Source organism: Prinia subflava, chromosome 18, assembly GCF_021018805.1.
Source record: "Prinia subflava isolate CZ2003 ecotype Zambia chromosome 18, Cam_Psub_1.2, whole genome shotgun sequence".
Lineage (NCBI taxonomy): Eukaryota > Metazoa > Chordata > Aves > Passeriformes > Cisticolidae > Prinia > Prinia subflava.
Genome location: NC_086264.1, coordinates 10,549,404 through 10,574,101, shown reverse-complemented (window position 1 = coordinate 10,574,101; position 24,698 = coordinate 10,549,404). Strand labels below are relative to the sequence as shown.

At 43.3% G+C, this 24,698-nt stretch overlaps 1 protein-coding gene across 2 annotated transcripts; it reads right to left on the bottom strand.

Moving 5' to 3' along the window:
• Positions 1-1,576: 1,576 nt before the first annotated feature.
• On the bottom strand, positions 1,577-13,800 carry ZNF330 (zinc finger protein 330). Of its 2 annotated transcripts, none has more exons than XM_063415199.1 (10): positions 13,664-13,800; positions 10,100-10,229; positions 9,817-9,836; positions 9,620-9,690; positions 8,053-8,132; positions 6,646-6,772; positions 5,822-5,926; positions 3,852-3,898; positions 2,638-2,755; positions 1,577-2,302 (listed from the first exon to the last, which is right to left on the bottom strand). In XM_063415199.1, exons 2-10 carry the CDS (start codon positions 10,217-10,219, stop codon positions 2,037-2,039), a joined length of 954 nt encoding a protein of 317 aa, XP_063271269.1. In that variant the 5' UTR covers positions 10,220-10,229; positions 13,664-13,800; the 3' UTR covers positions 1,577-2,036. The 2 variants fall into 2 exon arrangements, with proteins under 2 accessions (XP_063271269.1, XP_063271270.1); XM_063415200.1 differs by lacking the exon at positions 13,664-13,800 and adding an exon at positions 12,966-13,395.
• Positions 13,801-24,698: the final 10,898 nt, after the last annotated feature.

The following is a 24,698-nucleotide window of genomic DNA, read 5'->3' as shown; positions in this document are numbered from 1 at the left end:
GTGATTAATTCTGTTATGTCAGCAGCCTTTGGCACAGCCAGCGACAGCAGCATATTTCAGAGGGGAAACACCAAATTCAAGAGCCAAGAACCTTAAAGAGGGGTTTTGTGTGGTTAAGTAATATTAACAAATGACACAGAGGCAGCCATAATTTTACATATATGCAGAAACACATGTACTTTCCTCAGCTCTGTACAGGTCTTGGTACTGATGTGTGTTTTGCATTTGAAACATCAGCCAAGATTTAAAAACTGGCACTGTTGCTGGAATTGTCCAGCCACAGATGGACTCAATGTGAAAGTTTTTGGACCACATAAAGCTGAGCAGAAATTCTCTCACACGTGCCAGTTTCACAACAAAGTGATCAGTGTTGAACTGGCAGGTGTCCCGCTTCTGTCACTTCAACTTAGGTTATGCTAAACACTAATCAAGCCATGTCTCAGGTACATGATTTAAGATAGGCCTTTGCACATGGTATTGGATATTTCAGTGTTTGAAGGGGATTTGGCTGTCAGTGCATCTGCTCGTTTCCTCTCCAGCTCTGAAGGAATGCAATCACCAGCTGTGCCCCTTTCTCCTACAGTTTCTCCCCCAGCTGCCATAGCCAAGTTGTGCTCCTTGTTTACATAACCAAGTTTGTTTTTGTCCTGGATGGACCCAGCTCTTGTCTTTCACACATTTGGTAGGAGATGTGTTTAGGAGGGGAGTATCACGACCAGGTTTTCCAGTCCTGCTTTGCCAGGCAATGTTCATTTGGCAATCCTAACATCATTAAAAATGACTCTCCATAGGGTATGCTCTGCCAGCACACGGCCTTTAGCTGGTAAGGAAGAGAAACACCACCAAAGCAGGTAATGAATATAATCAGTTCAGGTATTTGACAGATAACAAAAAGGGCTCTCTTGCAGTAAGAAAGGCATTTAGAAAGCTGAAGCAACACTTGATGTGGCTGCCCTTGCATCATGATCTGTCTGCTGTAAAACATTCCCCTACAGAGGGAAAATAAATGCCACCACTTAGATGTGTAGATGGGTCATTTACATGTTCCTTTTCCAATCAGAACCACTGCAAACACTTCTGCAGGTGTCACCCTCTCAGCTCAGAGGTGCTGATCATTGGCTTGCACAGGACAGTATTTCGACCCAGCATTTGGAACCCCCCACGTTTTCTCTCCTTCTCAGCTCATACATGTTGTTGTTTCCTATCATGTTTTTCCTAATTTCCTAATGTTTTTATCATATCCAAGGAAAACAGTTGAAGGCTAGGTACAGAAGAAACCAGTCTCCTTCTCATCTCATGGGAAACTGCCTTACTGATGTTTGTGGCAGAGAGGATACCAATATTTTATTTCCATAAAAGTTTTGATTATCTGGGGTGCTCTTACAGTGACTGTATATAGTCCCACCAATTAATATGTAATAAGAAAAATACTGAAAAGGTGATGTGCACATACACAGAGAACTGCATTGATCTGCCATACTGACATAAACAAGGAAGCAATTTCAGTGTCAATTTACACTTTGTATACAACCTGCTTTCCAACTGTTCAAGGGAGATCAATATTTATGACACTTCATTAGAGAATGCAGTTGAATTTTATTGTGAAGACCAAAAAAAAAAAAAAATGCAGCCACCAGCCCACCACTGCATTAATGTATGAAATCAGTTAACAAAATTATTGTAAAAAATAACTTAATTTCTGATGGGCAAATGGAAGCAAATTCTACAGCTTTCCCACATTTCTGTGTAGACAGGAGAAAATGGCATTGAACCACTGTACTCAGTAACTCAAGGACAAAACCATTCTGTTGTCCAGGGGAATAAAAATATCCTGATTTTCTCCCCCAGTGCCAAACCAAGCATCAGTTTATCTACAGGAAAAACGTCCCTTGGAGTTACTGCAGAATTCCCACACTCTTTATTCTCTAACTCTGATATGTAAGTACCTGCTAGAGCTATCCTACTGGCATGTACACAACTCACTGAAGCACTGCTTGGCTCCTTCCACATGTTTTTAGCTTGCCAGCACACTGAGCTTAATCTTCTGACTCCTCATAATGTGCATACCCACTAGCATAGGTCCTTCCCAAATTCAAATTGCTGAACACATCCGTGGCCTCGGAATCTGAATCCTTCCCTCGCTCATCGTTGTCCTCTTCATCATCATCTTCTGCCTCATACTCATCATCCTCCTCACGATCCCCAGACTTGCTGGAGGAAAGGTTTTTCCAGTAGGAATCATAACCAGAGGCTCCATCTGCATCTTCCCCTCCGCTCTGCCGGCCAAACTTCAAAGAGCGTGCTGCAGGCAAAGAAAAATCATCACGTTCCCACCAGCCCAACACTCCTATCTTGTGTTTTCACTACTTGAAGAATAGTTTAATGGAAATTATTTGTCATTTTTTCCACAACTAAAATCTCAAACTAAACAAAAGGTTTCACTTTCTTGGAAGCAATTAGTGGTTAAGAATAAGACTGCTCCATTGCAGAAGTCAGAAACAGAAAGTTTTTCTCAAAACAAATGAGGCAAAACTGTGCAAAACAACTGAAAGTAACCAGACTTTACTCAGTGCTCCTAGGCAGAAATTAGTCACTAATGGCATGTGTAAGGCTTGTTAGCTAGAGAAACTGGCTTACTTGACATGCTCAGATCCTTTGTCTGCTGAGTTTCATGGCCACATTTAGGGCAAGGAGGCTTTTTCCCTTTTTCCTGCTTGAAAACCTTACTTCTCACGTGGTCATCACAAAAACAAGCCTGTGTGTGGAAGGGAGAGTACAAAGGCCAAATGTTTTAATCACAGAAGCACAATCTTCAGCAAGAAGCAAGCAAAAATGTAATAATAACAGTAACAGCAGCAGGGCTTTCTGGCTGGGATTCAGATTTAATGAGGTCTCTCTTGCAGTGGACACGAGGTCTGCTGGATGTGGTTCCAGGGTTTCTGGGGAAGAGGCTGGATAAAAGTGCCAATAAAGAAGCAGAGAAAGTAACAAACTCCAGGGCTGGATTGCAGTGCTGCCCACAAGGAGCCTGGCAAACTTGGGGCTTGTGCTGACAAGCTTAAATAAACTTAATGAGATGGATGCCAGAACAAAACCATGCAGGGGCCTGAAGGCAAGAATTGGAGATGGGAGTTCACACGCTGAGCACCAGGGTGCACCAGGTATTTTCCAGGAAAATGCCTGGAAAAAGGAACTATTTGGAAAGGCCACTGATGCCATGGGAGGGTGCAGGGAAAACATATGGAGGGAAAGAAGAGTTAGAGCAGGCAGTGAACCAGCACCTGCAGAAATCTGGGCAATGCTGATGAGGAAGCAGGTGGAACTTTTTACACAAAATTACTTCTGAGGGTGTAAAACCATAAACCCAATGTCAACGAATCAGTCTGTTCACACGGAAAACTGGATTAGCTGTGGAGATTATTCCTTTGGATGCAGCGATTTCTGGTCAGAAATCAACAGTCAAACCTGACTGTTTCAAAGAACAACTCTTCTAACTGTTGTAGTTCCACGCTGGATCAAAGCACATTTCAAAGCCTTGGATTCTGTTCATGACCAAGGATTTCTTTTGTTGTTTTGGGTTTTTTTTAAGCCCCAAGATGTTGCAGGCCCAACTTAAACTAAGAGGGCTGGGCAGAGATCACCTCACACTGTCTTGTGGTTAATAGGCAAGCACAGATAAACAATTTTTGTCCCCCACAGATCTGGCTCCAGGCTACGGAAACTAACACAAATTTTAATTAATTACAAAGGATTTCCTTCTAATCATGGAGAGGAAATCATGGCAAGGCCTGATACCAGCCTGAAAGCCGAGGAGAATTAAATTCAGCTCCTCCCCTGTCTTTACTGCTCACCTTGCAGCGCAGGCAGGAATGCTGCCCCAGCCTGTTACAGGAGACACCTGTGGGAGAAAAGCAGCATGACAAATTCAGGACTTGCAAACTGGAGACTGTCGTGTTTTAAAACCTTGTACAAGTATGCAATACCATAATTGAGGCATTTTATTTTAATTCCCTGACACAACTGCACTCTGGTAACGTGAATCAGTCATTTTACCCACAGTACCATTTTACTAGATTTTTTTTAACTCTAAACCTCATTTTGACACAAAAAACGACAAAAAAAAAAGAATTCAAGAGGGGAAAAATGTTTAACTATTTCTTGAGCTTCCAAACTTTTAAAACCTGACATTTCAGAAACAATTTGGTGTTAAGGTTTCATCTTCCTTTTCCTTTTCTCACAACATTCAAAAGAGGTGCAAGAACACTTTAGGCTTGCAAATTTCTAAACCTACAAAAGTTGTTACATTCTGTATTTTCTGTCATATCCTCTCCAAATGTACCTGACTGCACAAAACTTCCTAAGAGTGTCTGTCTCTCTGTGTTAAAGAACTGGAGCTGTAAAGAGCAGAATCAGTGCAAAATTTAACTTGTCTTGAGCTTCAAATTGTTATTATTCCACTAGAGGGAGTGCAGTAAAGGCAAACACTCAGGAACTGGCAGCAACACGAATTTTGGTGAATAGTTACTCCTGGAGAAGCAGTAACGTGTACTCCACCAGTTTATGTGCAAGCACTCATTCCTTTCCTGCTTGTCTAACCCCTGTGACAGCAGCTTTTGAACCTGAATTAATAAATACCATCAGTTCTCCACATGAGCAGGACACACGTGGGATTCAGAGCTCTGACGTGTTTAAAGATGGAACTGGAAATGCTGATGCATAAATATTCATCATTTTTTGAGGATCTGCACTTCACTCAGACAGTGATGGAAAGTAACAGCACCTTTTTCACAATTAAAATGGATTTATACTACAATTGTATTACCACATTTCAAGTTCATATATTCTGTAAAAGTACAGGTTTTATAATCTTGTTACCTCACTGACAAAAATCTTGTCTCTACAATGTCTTACAAAACACCAAATCCAGTGAAAACTCTCAAAAAACCTCTCTATTCAGGGTGTGATACCACATCTGTGAATTGAGAGCTTCCAACAATGATTGAAAAAACATTCTTCTGTCTCAATATTGCTGCACAGGAAGAAACTGTCAGAATCCACCAAGGGAAGCTTAGCAAGGCTTAAAAAATAGCTGGCTAGGAACAAAAATACAGGAGATGGAAAGGAGATAAGAGATGTCTAAAGACACCGATTAAAATATTGAAATCACAAATATTCTGGATGAGGAGAAATCACTTAGGACAAGAGATGAGTCAGTTCAAAGGAAAACAGCCTTATGACAAAGAGCACCTTGGTTTAATAAGAATTGAAAATGTTGTAATAGGAAAAATACAAGCATACAGGTTTTGGGAAGGACAAACAAATGCTTGTCTTGTGATGAATAAAATTGGATTTAATGGTGGGTAGGCTGAAATACTGCCAGAAAAATTTAGTTATTTCAAATATGCATAGTCTTGGCTTGTTTTGTTTTGTTGTTGGGGTTTTTTTAACTTCCCTTGAAGATTCCCTGTTTCAGCCAGAGATGAGTAATGGGTGAGCAAAGTCGGGCATAGCCACCACGTCCTCTTACAAATACCAGTTTCAGTGTTGTCCACACAATTAATCCAAGTTCTAAAGGACAGAAATTGTTCAGCTACCAGTTCTTTACTCAGGAAAACAACTGCCATGCGTGCTCTGGCATGGAGAAATGTCCATGAAAGAGAAAAAATCTGTATTCTGGGTAACTGGATACCAAAAGGAGTACATAGGAAACAGGCCCTTCCCTCCAGCAGTGGCAAAATCTGCTTGGGAAAGGTGATGGAGACTGTTCTGAGCACAGAGTCTGCCTGGCTGTGCTGAAAGGGACTGTGAATAACCAACTTACATTTAAATGTCTCTGCTTCCAGAACTTGGCAGCTGGCTTGATGTTCAAACTGATCATCTTCACAGAGGAAATCGTGGCAAAAAGAGCAGGCGAATATTCTGCCCCCTGGAAATTTATCAAGGCAAGATAATCAACAATGGGCACAGGCACCAAGTCTTGCTCTGCAAACAATTTAGGCAGTTCTGACTGAAGACCAGCTCTCCCTACTGTCACAAATGCTTCAAGATCCTGAATTAGACACTGCCATCCATCTTTACACTGAAAAATACCTCCTGTCCTACAATGGAAGACAGCATAACTATAAAACAGGTATTACTTCTTGTACTTTTCTTCATTTCAATTGGACTGTAGCATTATTTTTCTTCAATCAGATCACACTCTCATCCAGTCTCTGATACACATCTGAAATAAACCCTTCAAAGGATTCCACAATGGAGACCAGTATGGTTTCCTAAGCAACTGGGAATCCAAATACCTGTGCTAGTGCAGAAGAATGAGTAAGAATGGCAGAAAACTGTGCTGGCAATTTGATGCAGTGCTTAATTATGTGAATAATTAAGCTGATAGAACCATTATAATTTAGATTTACATAATCATCTCTGAACTGAACACTTGCTCAATGTATGTTCCTGAGCAGGTCATTTACTTTCCCCACTGTATAATGGCAATTTTTACAACAGGGAGAATCCTTGCTTTGTACAAAGATACTGCAAGGAATAATCAGTGAAGACTAAAAGGGCTATGTTAAGAATATTGGTGCCCTAACTTAAGCAATGCAAGGAAAGAAGTGTAATTTATATTATTTTTAAATGTGAACAACCTACCATGGTCCCAGACACTTCTTTCACACTCAACGCACTCGGCATCTGCCAGAGGGCACGTACAGGCGTGGGTGCTGAGACACTTCCTGCCGTGGCACACCCAGGCCTCGCAGAAATCACAGATTGCACCCTGCAATCACAGCAACACATCAGCTCAGCACCAATGCAGCACCAGCAGAGACTCAGCCCATCATCCCCAGTGCCCCAGGATCCATTCCCTCAGCGGGCTTTGGTGCAGTGAGTATTGAACCAAAGCCCTGCTCCACAGGTCGTGTTTGTTATTCATTTCTGCAGGATTAACTATGATGCAAAATAATTTGGTTATCTATCTCAATTCTGGTTTTCATATTTCTTATCACACATTTTGCACGTGGTAAATTGTGTCCTCCAGTTGAAACCTGGGATCCATAAACAATGACAATGTTCTAGCAAAAATGAAATTTCAAAGAAGACCTGAAAGATGCCTCTAGATCCTTACAGCTGAAATCACTCATTTGGATTTTAACCTCTGCTATATTGGAGCACAAGCAGACAGTACTCTGCAGAGACTAAAGATCAAATAACTCATTAGAAGTAAGTCAGACTCTCTAACTTTTATTTTGATTAAATTATAAGATCTCCACTTCAGCTATCCTTAACTGTAGCATTTAAGAAGCCTTTTCAGCCCATAGGTAACCAATTACTGTGTGCATTACATGCACACAAAGCTAAGAAAACAATGAAAAAATTCAAACTTATCTATTGATGCATTTACTCTTGCATCAGTGAATGCATGGGATGAGTTCAGCATGTAAAGGCTGAGAACAGCTCACAACAGGACAAAGGTTTGGTCCATTTAATCCAGAGGCTGTGACAGTCTCACCTTGCTTCCCAGAATGCAGACACTAATTTGTCCTTCTAAGAACACTTCAAATGCCTGAAGCTAGGACTATCTCTAATTAAGAGCCCAAAAGAGGGGGTTTGTTCATTAAAATTCCCCTCTAATGGAACAGATTCCTCTCTGTGATGCTGATGATCTCTGCAGTACTAAGACAGCAGAGACACAGGTCTGCAGGTTTCTGCAGAATAATCCTAATTTTAACGACAGCTGGGAATTGTCTGTGGGGTATGTGGGGGTCCAATGCTCCTCATGCATGTGCTCAGGGCCTGCCACCAACACAGATCCATTAGCACCCATTAGGACATGTCCATGAGGACATGTGCTGGAGCTTGCAGGAGCTGAATCTAAAAATGAAAAATTTGGGGGGTTCAGCATAAGGGAAAAATCAGTTTGTTACAGAAAAGGGAGGAAAAAACCAAATTTGGCATGGTACACACTATCATTCCATAAATCTGTTTTATCATCTTTCCAGGAAGATTTGCACAGGATATCCTCATAGTGCAAAACAGGCTGTAATTTTGTATACATACCACCATAGCTAGTCCAGTACTGTACACACCAGCATGTTTTATAACACAGTCTGAAGACTTCATCATGCATTTGGTTTTTCCTGTATAAATAAAAAGGCAAGCAACCATAAGAACAATGTAAAATAAATATTAAAAAAAGTAGGACGCACATTTATGTAAGAACAGGACTTCAACTAAATGCTTGTGCTTTTAGCTAGCCATAAATCTAGGTAAAAATAATGCAAACATCTTTGCATTATTGCTGCATTCTGCAACCCACCTTCACACCTCCCTTAGGTTAAATTAATTATTGTCTGTTTTCAGCCAAATCTCTTGCCCCTGTACTGAGATAATAAGACAATGTGTTGGTCTTGCTCTGTATTTGAGGCAGTGGCAAAAATTTCAAAGATCAAAACAAAGAACAAAACTAAGGCCAAAGTCCAGCAATGAAAGCTTGAAGAGTTCTTTTTAACACCACTGCTAGTTCTGTCCCACCATGACAGCAAAGTTGGGCAGGGAGAAGTGGTGGGGGCAGGACTGGGTGTGCAGCACTGGACAGAGCTACCCTGCTCCCACCCCTCCCTGCCTCCTCTAAAATGCTGCTGGTTTGCAGTCCCCAGAGCTTGATTACACCTTAAACAGCCCAATGGGCTGTTTAAGACAGACAATTATTCCAGACAATGGGCTTTGTCTGGAATACCCTGGGTCTCAGAGCAGTGTGCTTGTTGACAGGAATGTTTTTCCTACTCCAGATTAAGATAAATGCAGCACACAGATATGAGCCATGAGACAGAGGGTGTGTTTCAGTACCTCACTGCATGGTGACAGAAAGGACACTTCTGGAGGGTGACACGCTGCACACTGACAGCCTGGCTCCCAGAAATGCTCCCACAAAAGCTGCACGCCAGCAGCTCTGAGAGCCAAACCCCAAAACTGCCAAACTGCTTAGTGACAAACTGGAAATCTGCAGTGACGTGTTGGAACAGTGCAACAACAAAATTCACCTCAGTATGGAATGAACATCAACATCTCCTGCAAGCAAGCAGCTGTTTAAAAACAGCATTTAAAAAGGGCATTTCAGCCTGACTCAGAGCAGTTCTCTCTTCTCTTCTAATTTCAAAGCATCACCCCTCAAGCCCACATAAATAACAAGAGTTGCATGTTACATTACACTCCATGCAAGGTGAATAATATATTGTTACTTTAATTGATATTGAATTGATAAGAAATTATATAATCCCTAAAAAAGCAGTATTTATTGGTGCCTTGCTTGCAGTCAGAGCATTTTCAGCTTTGCTGCTGTTATGAAACAATGCTCCACGTGGTCAATCTACAGAAACAGATTTCTCAAACCTAAAAGAAAGCGAGATAAATTTTTCCAAAGAGAAGCCACGATCCAGGCTTGCAAACCTCTGGGGGTTAGAGGCATATATACTGATAAAAGATCACTTCTCAAGGAGGATATCCACAGCAGATTGAAAAGAACCTGCTCCACATCACAGAGGTACTTTAAGATAAAGCTGCTGTAACACAGTACTGAGATTACAGGACTGAGGACAGCTTGCTTTCACTGATTATTTCTACTCACCACATTGTGCACAAATGGGCAGTTTCTGAACAGAATTACAGAAGTAACAAAAAGCTCTGTTCTTCTGTCGTCTAGGCACATGGAGGGGAAAAAAACAAAAAGTAAGTGTTAAGATTTAAAAGAAAGCATTTAAAAAAATCTGTAAAATCTCTGAAACCAATATTAACTACTGGTTTGAGAAGGGGAAAAATTCTTACCTTTGGCACTTATCACATTCCTAAAGAGAAGAAATAAAACACTAGTAATTATTTTCATAGTAGGTAAAATATATAAAATTTACAGACCTCTACAGGGAGTTACAATTAGGATCCAAACCTTTTAATCAATATTCAGTCTGGTGCAAATGTAACCTTAAATATCAAGGAAGGACAGTAGGAAGAACGACATTCTAGTGGCATTAAATGCAGTCAAGGTATTACCACTGGGTTTACATAATTGAAAATTAGGTATTTTAATACAGAATACTGTATTTTAATTTACCATTGAAGCATTGCAGGGATGTTTGGCCAGGTCGATGTTGGCTCGTGAAGCCCTTATCTGCTTCTCCCGTTCCCGACGGTTCTCAGCTTTCTTACGAGCACCAGTCTTTTTTTTAGGCATCTTTCACTGCCTGTGGGGGGAAAACAGGCATGGAGTGAATGCACACAGAACTGTGCATGTAAGTACAGGGACACACATGGCACATCCAGCACCAAACCTGGATTTTACAGCTCCTGCATTAACTGTGCTTCATCTCCGTTCATTTCCCTGTCTGAAAGCTCCTTTTGAAATGTAGAATAAGGGGACAATCCACGAGGAAGAGCCGCATGCTGAACCATAAAAAATCTTGTGATCTGGAAAACTTTGCTGTCCTGAACTTTGTATTGAACTATCTTTGAAGTGTTTTGTCTTAAAAAAAAATGAAACAATTACTATCTGTAGGTTTATTTGTGATGGACCTCTGGCTTTGGTTTGCCTTGCCTGTTTAATAAGCATCTGTAAGGACAGTTGCAGCAGTCAATTCTAGCAGCTTCAACTTGGAAGAAAAATTAGTATCTTCATTCAAAAGGTCTTATAAACCAAAGAGTCCTAACTTTCCTGAACACAGAAATATATTGTCCTGACCAGATACTAAAATTTGCTTTTGATAGCACACATAAATCCGTCTTCTTACCCTGTAGCATTTTGCACCGTGTTTAAATCGTATTAGTGTCATATTTTGTAGTCAAAATTATATTGCTGTGCTGCCTGCTGGCAACTGTCATTATTCTAGAGTGTGGCATTTCTGACACTGGGAGTCCAATATCAGGCTCCACACTAATTTTCAAACCACTCAAATGCTGATTTAACAATAGAATCTAATGGTTAGTATTTATACCTTGACTTCTTCACATTCCCCCATAATGGAAAGCAGCGAAATGACAAACTGTTTTCATGAAAAGCACTGCCCCAGTGCCTCCTGAGGACACAGATTATGAGAAATTTTAGATGGCAGTTTTCAGAAAGTTGCACTGAACTAAGCAACAGCAGAACTGCAATGTCAGGTCCCTTTAGCAGAGCTGTTGAGTGAATCCATGCTTTCAAACACCATCCAGTAATAACAACATCCTATAGATCAATATTCTTATCCCTCCCTCTGAGCTGTCATTTAAGTTGTTTGTTATCTTCATCCTGGGCTCAGTTTTTTAAGGAAGCTGCTGTCATTGTAATTTTAAGGACTAGAGCTTACAATGTTATGGTTCCAGAAATTACAACAGCGCAACCCTGTCTACCTTTAATTCCTTTCAAATCAGAGTATCCCCTCTTTTGAAACCACTAATTAGTGTTCAAATGCCTCTGCAGAGTGCTCTGCCTCCACTTTTAGCACTGTTACCACATGGTCGGGCAGGAAAGACCCAGTGGATTCTGCCTGCAGTGCACACCCTGAGGGGTGTGTGGGAGAGAAAAGTGCATCTGGAGGACCTAAAATAAGAGGCTGTGGGTCCGTGCCTGGTTCCCCCCTCAGCCCCAGGGGTACAGCTGTGCTGCCCTGCAGAGCCCTGCAGCTGCTGCACGGGACGTTCTGCACGAGGGTTCTTCTGCATTTGCAGCTCCCTGCTCAGGAGTGCGATGCTGTGCCTGGGCCACAGCAGCAGCCACGGGGGAGAGTGTGGCTCTCCAGCTGAAGGGCTGATGCTCTGTGTCTTGGGTTGGAAAATGTCACCAAAAATGTGTGTTCTATTTCCATCTGTTGAAGCCGGTTGGGAGATACTGATCTTTATTTGTTGTAACTCTAGGGGGGAAGAGGGCGGATGCCCTCTGTTAATGGACACCTGATAACACCAGATAAGGCAGGGCCTCCTTATCTCTTCCTCCACCCATCCTCCTCCGAGGGTATCCCCTGTGAATGGGCCATTGAAGGCCTCTCACATGACTGATAACTCATTCCATTGGGACATGTTCCACTCAGCAGGAGGAGCCAAAGCCTTTCCACCCGAATAAAAGCAGCAATTCCAAACACCAAGGGGGCCTGTTCCCACTGGATTCCCAGAGGATGACTGGACCCTTTCTTGAGGATCATCTCTACTCCAACGGAGCCACATCTGTCACTCCAGGAAGACTTATCTCAGTCTGCTTCCAACACCCTGACCAACAGGGTGTCAGGTTTGCATTCTGACTCTGTCAGTGGTCCTTTGTACTACTGCATTTATCTTATTTTATTTTCCCCTTTTTTGTTGTTTGTTTCTTCTCTCTCTATTAAATTGTATTTCTGACTTGGAGCCTCACTGGTTTTGCTTTCCAACCAGTACACTGTGGCACAAGGAAGCAGAGTTCAGATATCGGGAGGCTGTGTAGGAATGAGGTGAACAGTTCAAAGGAAAACCCCTAAAATGTGTTGTGTGAGTATTGCGTCCCAGCTCCCATTCTGTAGATTTTCTCTCCTGCTGCATTTTTTGCTAAGGCAACCATGGGCAAAGACCACAGATCTCCCACCACAGCTCCAAAGCCTGCTGGTAGATTTTAACTGGCGTTTGTGCTATGGGAGGTGCATCAACCATGCCCAGCACCTCAGTTCTGCCACAGTCACGGCTTCTTGTCCTTGGTGAGGTCCCAAAGACACAGCCTGCCTGCACCAGCAGCTCCTGGATCTTCTGTGCTGAGCAGGGCAGGGTCTGCCTCACTGCCTGCTGGTGCCCTGCCCACGCTGCTGTCACAGACTCGGGAATAGCTGCCAGGAGCTATTCACTGGGGGGCTACAGATACCAACACCCACAGAGGCTCTCTGACCATCAAACAGCTTCCACTCTACGTGTGTTCAAAATCTGTTTCACCACTCGCACAAAATTACAATTAAAAATTTAAAAACTGTATTAATAGGAGTCCATACTTAAAAGGACCGTGAACTGAACGCCTCAATAACGCATGAATAATTTTGCAGGCGTGTGACACCCATGACTCAGTCCATCTTTTGGAAGCACGGTGGCCACAAGCTGCGCTGTGGGCCCGCAGCACCGGGGCTGCTGTGCTGTAAAAGCGAGCAGGGGTGCAGGGCTGTCCTCAGGGCCCCTCTGCCCCACTCGCTGCCCGGGGGAGCCGGCCGAGACCCGCTCCGAGGCTCTGCGGGTGCCCGCACCCTGCGGCTGCTCGGCTCCTTCCCTCACCGCCAGTGTCCGCGCCCAGCCCCGCCGCACCGCGCTGCCCGCCTGGGCCGGGCACCGCAGCCGCAAGGGCCGGAACCGAGACCCTCGGCGCCTGTGAGGCACCTCTGAGGCACCGCGGCCCGCTCAGCGCTCCCGGCCCCGGCCCCGTTCCCGGCCCCGCTCCCGCTCCCGGCCCCGCTCCCGCTCCCGTTCCCGGCCCCGTTCCCGCTCCCGGCCCCGCTCCCGCTCCCGGCCCCGCTCCCGTTCCCGGCCCCGTTCCCGGCCCCGCCCCCGGCCCCGTTCCCGCTCCCGGCCCCGCTCCCGGCCCCGCTCCCGCTCCCGGCCCCGGCCCCGTTCCCGTTCCCGGCCCCGCTGCCGCCCCCGGCCCCGTTCCCGCTCCCGGCCCCGCTCCCGGCCCCGCTCCCGTTCCCGCTCCCGCTCCCACCTGGCCCGGGCGGCGCGCGGCAGGCGGAAGCGGCGGTGCACCGCGGTGCGCTGCCCGCCCAGCCCGCGCCGCCCGGCGGGGACGTTCCGAGCGCGGCTGTGCCCCTTCCCCTCACGGGATTTTGGTCTCCTCGTGTGGGCGCCGCTGCTGAGGGACGGCCCGGCCCCGACCCTGCGCGCTCTCGGCCCCTCAGCTCCCCCTTGTCAAGAGACCGAACTTCGGGAGCGATTGCAATGGTTAGTTGTGGTTGTAATGGGCACCTGAAAAGTTAGCTCTGAAATGTTTCATCTGTGGCTTGAGCTGCTTTTAAAATGAAGTGTTAATATAAGCGGTAGGAATACAGTGTAGCAGAAAGGGAAATTATAGGCGTGCTATAAAAAACACCCTGCACGCAGCTCTGTCTCGTCTGAGGTTCTGCAAGTCACCGTCACGGGTGGGTATTGCCTGGAAAACCCTTTGTGAAAATCATTAGAAGATGTTTTGTATAGCTATTTAATGGCAGTGCATGGATCACATTCCAGTATATTTCGTGGTCTTTTGCCTAGAAAAGTTTGGTACATATAAGTAAGATGTAGGGCATCGCTCTGTGTGCTTTGATCATCAATTTACTCGGGCAAAGTGGTTGTATTACAAACGAGGCCAGAACTCAGATGGATAAAGAAACCTCTTCGTTTATTATATGTGTTGCTTCACATTGTTACAAACGACTCAGACCTCAAGTGGGAACGAGTTATAAAAGTTTTAATGAGAATTAATCAAAATTACAGAGAGGGGCGGCACTGGGAGCGAGGCTGAACGTCGGGGGCTCGGCCACAAAATGGCGGCTGCGCCTTTTATTCCCCTGTGTTCATCAGCCCCGTAAATATTTATCAACATTCATACTTATTGCAGCATTTTCCATAAATATCCCTGGCTCCTCCCAAAGTCTGCCGGTTGAGCCTCCCTCATGGCCCATCCATGGAAATCTTCTCACATCCTGATGGGAGGGGAGGTGTGGTCAGCGACATTCCCCATTCCCGGCTGCCTCACCCTCCCCACACCCCTCAGACCACCCTTGCCACAGATGAGGGGAGAGAAGATTAAAGGGGTCCAAAACCAAACTACAACAACAGATCCTCTTATCAAAAAGAACTTTAAACCTTAACAAAACTTCTTTTAACACATGTAGTAACCCTTCCTCATTTGCGAGAGCCAATCACCACGCCACCCATCCATAAAACCTTGGTTGTAATTCTTCCTGAACGTTGGCTGCTGGATATGGAATGTGATTTTCACTTAATGAGAGACACAGGTTTTCATGGGCCATCATTGCCTTTCCAGGAAGACACTCCTGACTTTTGTGAGGCCACCGTTGATTCTCTCACAATAATTGTTTGCTTGCCACACTTTTCCTTCAAGATGTGATCTTCACAGCAGGTTAGTGGGATGCACAGAAAATAGCATTATTGTTTTGCAACAAAAAAATCGTGGTGGTCACTAAACTGGATGTTTCTTTATGAGAAAGTGTGTGGAGAGGTAATTTTTAATTATATTCAGTAGCCCTGGCCACATGCTGTTTAACTAAAAACCTGAGTAGAAAATCCCATCTTTTCTGAGATGTTAGAGGCACTTTTGTGTAAGTCTCACTTTTCTTAATGAATGTCACTAATCACCAATATTCTTGTATTCTGCTTGTGACCATTGTAGTCTGTTTTAGGCAGCCATGAATGCAAGAACAGAGTGAGGATAAATGTTACAGCATTGGAAAAAAATACAAACAGAAAGTTTTAATTTATTTTATAATCATTGTTCTAGTCAGCTAATCTGCTCTCATGAATGAATGGAGCTGTTGAAGAAAGGAGTATTACACATGCACAGATGTGATAGGGTATTTTTACATAAACTCATGAATGAAAAAGAAGGAGAAATCTAGAAAAAAACCCAAGGAGATAGGTAGATGCTAAGATTTTTGTCTTAGTTTTATTTTATCCTGTGAAACAGTATCTGCCTCAAATGTCTTCCAGAAACCACCCTCTAGATGGCAGGAGTTTGTCACTTCACTCATGAGCAGTAAAACATTTTCAGAACCAATAGAGTGGCCTAGGGCTGTAATACAAGTGAATTTAAAAAAAAATAGATGAGGATAGCCAATTTAGAGCTTACAGAATTTCCATTAGCAGTACTGGACCATCTCTGGGGAGTTATTGCAGACTTGTTTCGAAGAAAGAGCAGAAGGTAACGAGAGCCAGGCTGAGTTTTAGAGGTGTTTGGGGAGCAAACTCCTTTGGTGTGGGGAGCAGTGCAAGGACAGCGAGTGTGGCTCTGAACTGTTGTCATTCCGTGTCACCTTTCTGAGGATCAGAGCTGTCATGTCTGTGCTTAATGCCTGCTGCCTGGCCAAGAGAGCAGGTCAGGGCCAGCCCACACTGCTGGAAAAGGTGTCTGTGTGGTCAAGAGCAGCACAGGTACTGGTGACAGGCTGAACCCTCCGCTGAGCTACTGCAGAGGACACTAGAGACAGCAAAGTCACCTCTGTAAGGTAAGGATGCAAGGACAGCAGAGCTGTTGGTCTTCCCACAGCTGGTTTTCTCTTCTGTTCCACTCTGCCATGCCTTCGTGCATCTCATAAAGTTGGCTTTATCCATACCAAGGGCCAGAGGATGCTAATAAATCAGAATCTCTCAGAAATAAATGGATGTCGGGCATACAGAACTGTGACATTTTGAGCAATATCTTTCCACCCTCGCTCTCTTTTTTGTTCACCTTTCAGACTCATGTGGCAAGGCAGAGCAGTGGCACTCTGGATTATGTACTGATTGCTGGTCATGTCTTGTTTTTAAGGCAGCAAATTCACATTTCAAGTGGGAATAATTCAGCAAAAGAGTGTTGTGAACTGAGGGAAGGCAGGCTTGCTTTTTCCAGTGGCAAAGCTGAGTGGTGCCAGCTCACCTGGACACTGACCATCTCCAGGCTTGTTCTGCTCACTTCTTCCTCTGCTCAGCTCACAAAAATTCTGCCTTTGCTGTGAGAGCACATTTCAGGAATGGACATTTATTTACTCCTTAGGTTAGCCACGTGATAATAAAGGATTCATGCCTTCTCACTTCCACTGCTGGAAATCATGGAGATCAGAAAAGAAAATCAGGAAATTATTTGTGTGCAATATTCAGATAAGGGGCAGATAAGACCTTCATATGCAGTGCCACTGGGCTGTGCTGCATGACAATGAAATATTTTTATTGCCTTTTGCTGTGATATCTCAGTCCCTTTAAAGATACAAGAAAGCATAATATCTCTCAACTGACCTGAGTTGTTGTCGTTTACTTTTAATTGAATGAACTGAAATTTCTTTTTCTCTAAATAATATGCTTGTTCTGATCTAATTAGGCCCCTATTACCTACCTGCCTATTACCATAATTATCTTCATTATTGCAATGTCTCCTTGCAGCATTCAATATGTTTGCCTCCCTGGGGACTGCATTGCAAAATAGGTGCAGCATATACCTTTCTAAATGACCTTTGAAATGGCATACATCAAATTTAATTTGTTTTTAAATCCTGGCCTTGCAGCAAGTGACCTTAAAAGTCACGTCAATATTTGTTTGATGTAACATAATTTTGTCTGAAGACATTTATACTTGCTGATTTAACTGTATAAAGAAATGGGAAACAAAGAAAATAACTGGAGGCGAAAATCTTTACTGACGTCTACTGAATTGGCACGTTCAAATATAATATTTTAAAATAGGCATCCTAGAATTAGATGTTGGAAAGATTTTGGTGTGTGATTTTTTTTCCCCCTGCTATTATACCTCATGTTTGCAGTCATTAATCTTAGGCCTGGAAAGTCATTCCCCAAGAAATTTCTAGATGGTTATTTTCAGATGGTTATGGTCAGTGTTTGTGGAATGTATCAAGAGAGAAAAGAAGAAAAATAAGAGATGAAACAAAAAGAGAAATTTTGTTGTTAAGTGATTAGAGTCTTGATTCAGGGAGCTCACTCAGTTGTCAACTTCTTTATTAAAATCTATTAATCTTTTCTATTATATTCAAGTTGCATTTTTTCACATTTCTTCCATGACTTCAACAAAATACCGAACAGCATTTTTATCACAGTATCTTACTGGGGCCTTTTTATTTTGTTTTTTGAGATGAAAGCTATGCAGTAAAGCTAATACTGGGATTTATGTGCACAATTAATCTGCCATCATATGTTAATTACCATATATTAATTAAGATTGCTGAGGTGAGGGGATAGTGCAAGACTAATCAGCTACTCATTCTGTAACATAAGGGGGAAGCTATAATTTTTTGTTACAGAGAAAGAACTTGTCCGGTGGCGAGTTATTAGTATTATTTTTCCATGATGAGATTGCAATATCATAAATCACCTTGTTCCTCTTCCCTCTGATCCCATCAAAAGGCTGGCACACAGTGAAATATTTGCAGCATAGGTGACACTGGGAGGCTTTGTTTGGGAAGAAGAGGAGGGAGATGCCTGATAAATGGCAGCACCCGAGTGACAGAAATGAAAAAGGTAAAGAGAAAAAAAATCAAGGTCAGACAGAGGATGACTGATGACAAGAATTCCTCTCTCAGTGCTGGAGGGTTGTCAGGTGGATGTGGCAGAGGAGAATGAAAAATGGGAATGTTTTAATTGGTCACAGGGTAGGAGAGGTGTTCACACAGGTGATCAGGACACTGCCAAGGTGATCAGGGGACTGAGAGGCCACTCCCATAGGAGGGGGCCAGAAGGATGTGCTGTATCTGGCAAAGGGAAAGGTTGGAATGGGACAGTGGGGTTTCTGTCTTTGTGCTGAGTCAGAGGGGTGAGCAAAATGCCTGTTCTGGCACAAGAGCAAATGGGTACGAAATTTTACAGCCTGGGGCCACGTGGGCAGGGAGAGAGAATGGTGGGAGAGTGTCAAGGTTCAGGGGACGTGGGTTTGTGATGTATGGAGAGAGCTGACGCAGTTCAGTCTGGAGAAGGGAGGGCTGGGAAGGTCTAGTTGCTGTCTTTGAGGACCTGAAGGAAATTTATAGAGAAAACAGAGCCAGGCTCTTCTCAAGGGTACCCAGTGACAGCACAACAGACAACAGTCACAAGCTGCAGCATGAGGAATTACAACTGATTTACAGAAAAAGATTCTTTGAAGCGAGAGTGGTTAAGCAATGGCAAATCTGTGCTGGAGCCCCAAGCACTGAGGCTAAGAAACTCTCTTGTATTTAGAACGGATATTATTAAAATGACACAAGGATTTAGATAGGAGGGGACCTCTAGAGGTCACCTAGCCAAGTCTCCTGATTTCTACATCAAATACGAAGTTTCTACATCAAATAAGGCTGGTCAAGGCCTTGACTAGCTGAATCTTAAATGTTGCTATGGATAGGGAGTGCACAACTGCTCTGGACACCCTTTTCCCAGGATTAACAGCCTTGCCTGCAAAGATCCTGAACAGGAGGATCCTGCTGATTTCAAAGGCAGTTAGACTGTGTCCTAGATGAGGTAGAATATTTATTTGCCATATTTTTCTGAAATATCTGTTCTAACAAATTCAGCATTTCAGCTGTTCCGTGTTTTTCTTCCGTTATCGAGCTGTGTGACATGTTCCTCTTTGGTGTCACTTCTTATCTAGATAGCAATTTTTCTCCTTTAATTATGGCTTTTCCTTGTTCAGTAGAATTCGTTTGTAGAAATCTCATGCAAATATGAACTGAATGGTTTTCCTGTCTAATTACAGCTCCATTTAGATGACATTAATATCAGTGGCACTGAGCAGTGGCTGAATTAAATACTGAACTTATTCAGCTAATGAAAGCTGAAGGACAGATCATTTGTTTTATGGCATATGACATGGGTGCCTTAGCTGTTGATTCACAGGACTGAAAGAGAATTTTTGCATCGAGTGTTCATGACATTGTAAGGAGCTCTCTTGTCATCTCTTTCACAAAATTAACAAGCTCCCATCTTATTTGCCCTCTCCATGTTTTTGAAAAGCACTGTGGGTGAGGAACAGGATTGCACCCAGTGCAGCATAGCATCAAGCAGCAATTCATCATATACTGAATTTCACAGTGGAGGTGATGTAATACCTGTATTATAAATAAGATGTTTGAGTGCAGGTAATCGAGTGTCAAATCAGATGCTTATGGCACTGTGAAAAATGACACTTGGAACCATTTCTAGGCATGGATATCAGTCCTCAGTATTCTGATTGACTTGGAAATCCCATTTGTTTATGTTCTACTACTGTAAGTTGATATTCTGAAAATAGTTTCTATTCATTTTAATTTGTGTTTCATTAGATTTCCTCTATAGTGCAAAGCTGTAATAACAGTTCCATTGCTTCTCAAGTACCTGTACATTTAGACTTATTGAAATGTCACTATAAATAGTCATGTGCTCACCAGGTTCACTAAACTCCTTGTTTATGTTTATTGTGGAGTAATGAATCTCTAGTCCTACTCTGAGCTGGAGTTTATCCACTGGTGATGTATTGTGAAATACATTTCCATTTTTATCATAGGTGTTGGAAGCATGGTGCTGTTAAAAAGCTGAGCAAAAGCCTTTTTCTCAGAGTATGAGGGGGAATTGAAGAGTTTGCTCCAATTATTTAGTTGTATTTACATATTATTTAAAACACTAGTGAAAACTGCAGTGCTCTTGTACCTAAAGACAGGACAAAAGCAAGCAGTTTCTGAAAACAGCATTCTGGGCTGTGAGCTGGTTTCTTTGTTCACTTTTATTGGGTTATATCTCTTTTTGACAAGACAGAGTTCTGCTGTCTCTGCATTGAGTGTGTGTCTGATGGGTCACTGGGTGCATCAGGGTGTTTGAGGAGTTGTTTCTTTGTTTTACTCTGTTTCTTGTTGGTGTCACCTCTCTGGGCTGACTGTTGCCAGCTAGGACCTGGCTGTGTATTTTATATGAAGTCAAATATTTGTCTGCAAGGGCCTTGAGGCTATGAATTTGCCATTTGCATGATGATGAGTGAAGTTAGAAAGGAATAACTTTTGGTCACTGCCTGCTTCAGGGTGTTTGAGGAGTTGTTTCTTTGTTTTACTCTGTTTCTTGTTGGTGTCTCCTCTCTGGGCTGACTGTTGCCAGCTAGGACCTGGCTGTGTGTTTTATATGAAGTCAAATATTTGTCTGCAAGGGCCTTGAGGCTATGAATTTGCCATTTGCATGATGATGAGTGAAGTTAGAAAGGAATAACTTTTGGTCACTGCCTGCTTCTCTTGGTCTGACCCCTCTGAGCTTGAAGACCTTCCAGGCACCCTACAAAATCCAGTTGTGTAACAGATTTGGGCTGGAAGATGGATGGGATGCCCCTGACAGCCTGTGTGTTTCCAGAGCATTTCCATTTGTATCATTACCCAGCTGAAGTAAAATGTTGCTCACATTTGTTGTTTGCAAGTGGCTGCTAGGTGGAGTTTATTTGCATAGTGGTATTTTTGTCACTGGTCAGTTAAATTTAAATCCAGTTTGTTTCAGAGAGCTCAGATCTTGTAAATGAGCTCACTGTTTTCCTGTTAAATCCAGCTGAAACAGCCTAGAACGAGCTGGAGCACTGGCCTAGAAAGGAAAGGCTTCACAGCCCATTACTGATCCCCTGAGCCATCTCATCCCCTTTTCTGTCATGTAATGTTTGTTTAATGTAAAATTTCCATATAAAGCCAAACAAAATAAAACCCAAAATGCAGAACAGCAGCTCTTTGCCATTCAGATATTAAAATGTGAAGGTAGTGAAAATGAGATTTCCTTTCATAAGTGCCTCGGTGGCCTTAGGGAGACCCTCACCAGGGAAATGCCACAGGGGTGAGAAAAGCTCACAGGAGAAGGGGGATGAGCCTCCTTTGGCACCATGATTTGGAGTCACTGGGGGAGTTTTGTTTTCAGCCTCAAGGGAAAATAGCCCGTGTGGGAGCCTGTGAGGATTTCTAAAATCAGTGCTCTGTGCCAGGTGTCACTGTGCGTGTCACCAAGTGTGTCTGGGCAGGGTGTGTCACTGACTGACTGAGGAGTGCTGTGCATCACGGAGTATGTCATTCCATGAGCCACTGAGGATTTCTGTGTGTGACTGCTTCTCTGCTCAAATATGAATAAATAACATTTGGAGCCTCCAGTCATTCTAAAAAGGTTTAATCAAGGCTATCAACTGCACTGTCAAAAAAACATTCCTTGCTGAATTCATTCATGAGGTTTCAGGGAGTAAGTTCAGCATCCCGGCAGCTTCTCCTGGGTCATTTAAAGTTCCCACAAAGATCAAAGGAAGACCTCTAATTAAGATCTTTAAAAATGTGAAGCCCAGATGGGATCACTTGTGGGAAAGGTGGAAATGAGAACTCAACAAGTGCCTCTGCAGCCACGGGTGGAGCTGTGGAGTTTTGCACAGCATCGGGCGATGACTGCAGCCTTCACCCATGGGTGAGCTGGGGATTGCAGGTACTTGGCAATGAGGAGAGAGCGTGGAAAATGGCAAAGACAGCCTGAAAATACTTGCTGAACGTGCTGGGAGAAGGCAGGGGGAGAATTTCAGAGCTCCCTCACTAAGCATAAGGTGAAGTGACACATGTTTGCATGGACCTGTGGGTCTGGCACTTGGAGCAAGAGCCTCACGCGAGCTGCCCCTGTGTTCCACTGCCCCCACTGTCACCTTGGCCTCACCCTACCTCTGCTGGCACCCGAGGGGACATTTGTGTCACAGCCTCCCCCCTTGCAGGTCTGTCCTTTCATCTCAGTCTCTCACATGCCTCCATGCTCCCCCCACAAATGAAGGCAAACGAGATGAGTGGGCCATTCTGTGGATGACTATAAAGACATTCCAGGAATGCTGTGGAGTTACCAGAGCTTTTCTGAGGGCTGCTTTTTTCACCACTAAGTCAGTCTGAATTTGATCTTGAGAAGGTTTTGAAGAGAATGGGGCGATGGTCCTTGTTAGGGAGTGGTGCAGTTCCTTCATGTCACAGCTGGACAGTCACAAGCACGAGCCTCAGGGAATATCTGTGTCCTGCGTCTCTTAAAGAGCAGTGGAAGGCCTGGAAAGGTGTTCTGAAAGAAAGGTAGAGAAATTGCACATTCTTCCCTCTGGTTAACCCAATCTGCCTTTACATCAGACTTCCTTCGATTCAGCTTCAAGAGCTGATGTTGGTCTCACCCAAATGGGTGGGTTAGATTCTAACAGCAGTGTTTGCATCTGAGGTGAGGTGGATGCAAAGTTTGGAGTGATTTTTTAATTGCTGATATTTTATCCTTGCTATGTAGCAATGGCTGCCAGAGGAATACAGCAAATGCAATGTGACACAGCCCATCTAAAAGCAGAGCTGGAACCGAGGTGCTGGAATAAAAGTTATTGAAAGCTAGTCAAATATTATCCTCAGAGAGTTTGTTTCCCTATCTCTGTTGTGCAGCTACATCTCCTGTGGAGCAGTTGCAGCTCATTAAATAGGAAGTGGGTGTACCACAGAAATCCTTGGGAAAGAGGGATGCAGAGATAAATGAAGGCAAACATGAAATACAATTATCCGGCTTGGAAATGGGTTGCTACACAGATCTTATTGCCTTTCCTTTGGGGAATTTTGCTGACACAGGCTTCCCACTTTCATCCTGTGATCGAAGACACATTCAATTTTCATGGAAAATACAATAGAGATGTAAAACAATCAGAGTTGGTGTTTTTACTCTATAGAAAGTAGCCATAATGAGTTCAAAAATTTTAGATGGTATATTTTTACCACTTGAGATACAACATAAAAATGGATTTTGTCAGGCCCAGTAATATAGTTCCAATATTCAGAGTACTTGAACATTGGACTATGATTCATGAAGCATAAAAAAATAACTTTCTACATGAGCAGAAAGTCATCTGTTTGGTAGAGCTACTCCATGTATTGCAGTGTCCAAGTGTAAACCACAGCACAGTGATTTCTTACACAGTATGTGTATGCAATTATTAAGAATATTTAATGTATTTTGTCTTTATTCCCTGAACATAATTCTTTTTTTAGTTTGACTGTCTGTTTCTCTAACGTTAATTAACAGCAATGCTGGTAAGAAAAAGTGAGATGAGGACAGTCATGGATAAAATGTGAAGTAAATATTAATTATGCAGTACTTTATTTAATAATTAATTTTAAGTACAGTGACAAATATACTCTATAGCTAGAAAATTACCATGTAATACATCCATGAAATCATTGAATTGGGTTTCTTTCCTTTTGCAGTAAATTGTAGCTGCTCATGAGGATAGGCTGCCACTGGTGCTGATTGAATGTCCCTGGATTGTTGGGTTTGGTCTGTGATGAGGTTTCCATGGTGACATCCACAGATGATACTGTGGCCACTACAACAATTTCTTTGTGCTGGTGGGACTGTCAAGTGCCTGTCTAGCTGGGGAAATCCCAGCTTGGCTGAAAATCAGTGGGAATTGCTGTTCAGTGAATTTGGTGTTGTCTCTGTTGTGACTGGAAACTGCTGTGGAATCATACAGGTCCCAGGTGAAGGCAGGCTATAGTCAAGATAATAATTCTGGTTTAAACTGTTCACTGCTGCTTGAAACCAAGAGGGATTTGCTGGCATTCAAACCCCTCCCAGACTCACCACATTAAATAAGGGATGCCTCCACATTAAATAAGGGGTGCAAGCCATGTTCCTCACAACTTAAGGCCTCTGGGATGTGATTCCATTGCATGGAAGCCCTTAGAATGGAGTGGATGACATGGCATGAGATCCTGAAAGCAGAGAAGATGGTTCTGTTTCAAAGAGCTTGAGGAAGACTGGGAAAGCAGGAAAGGAGAATTGGCAGTGATCACAGCAAATCACTTGCCTGGCTAATTAAGATTGATATGTTGCCAGCTGAATAATTGACACTGGTTTTAAGGAGAATTTTGAAGGGAGACAAAAGGATTTGCTCTTCTGTGTGAAGCAGGTGGAGGAAAGTGTGGCAATGCTTTTTGGGAATCGAGTGGGCAGAGGGTGCAGCCATGGCAAACTTGAGAGGGATTGCAGTGCCCATTTTAAGGGAAAGATGGAGGCAAAAGTATGGCATGAAAAAT

Coding starts and splice junctions, on each gene's coding strand:
- ZNF330 (XM_063415199.1), bottom strand. CDS start 10,219: ATGCCTAAAAAAAAGACTGGTGCTCGTAAGAAAGCTGAGAACCGTCGG. Junction 9,691..9,816: donor GAATGTGATAAGTGCCAAAG/GTAAGAATTTTT, acceptor CCATGTGCCTAG/ACGACAGAAGAACAGAGCTT. Junction 5,927..6,645: donor AAGAAGTGTCTGGGACCATG/GTAGGTTGTTCA, acceptor ATAAATTTCCAG/GGGGCAGAATATTCGCCTGC.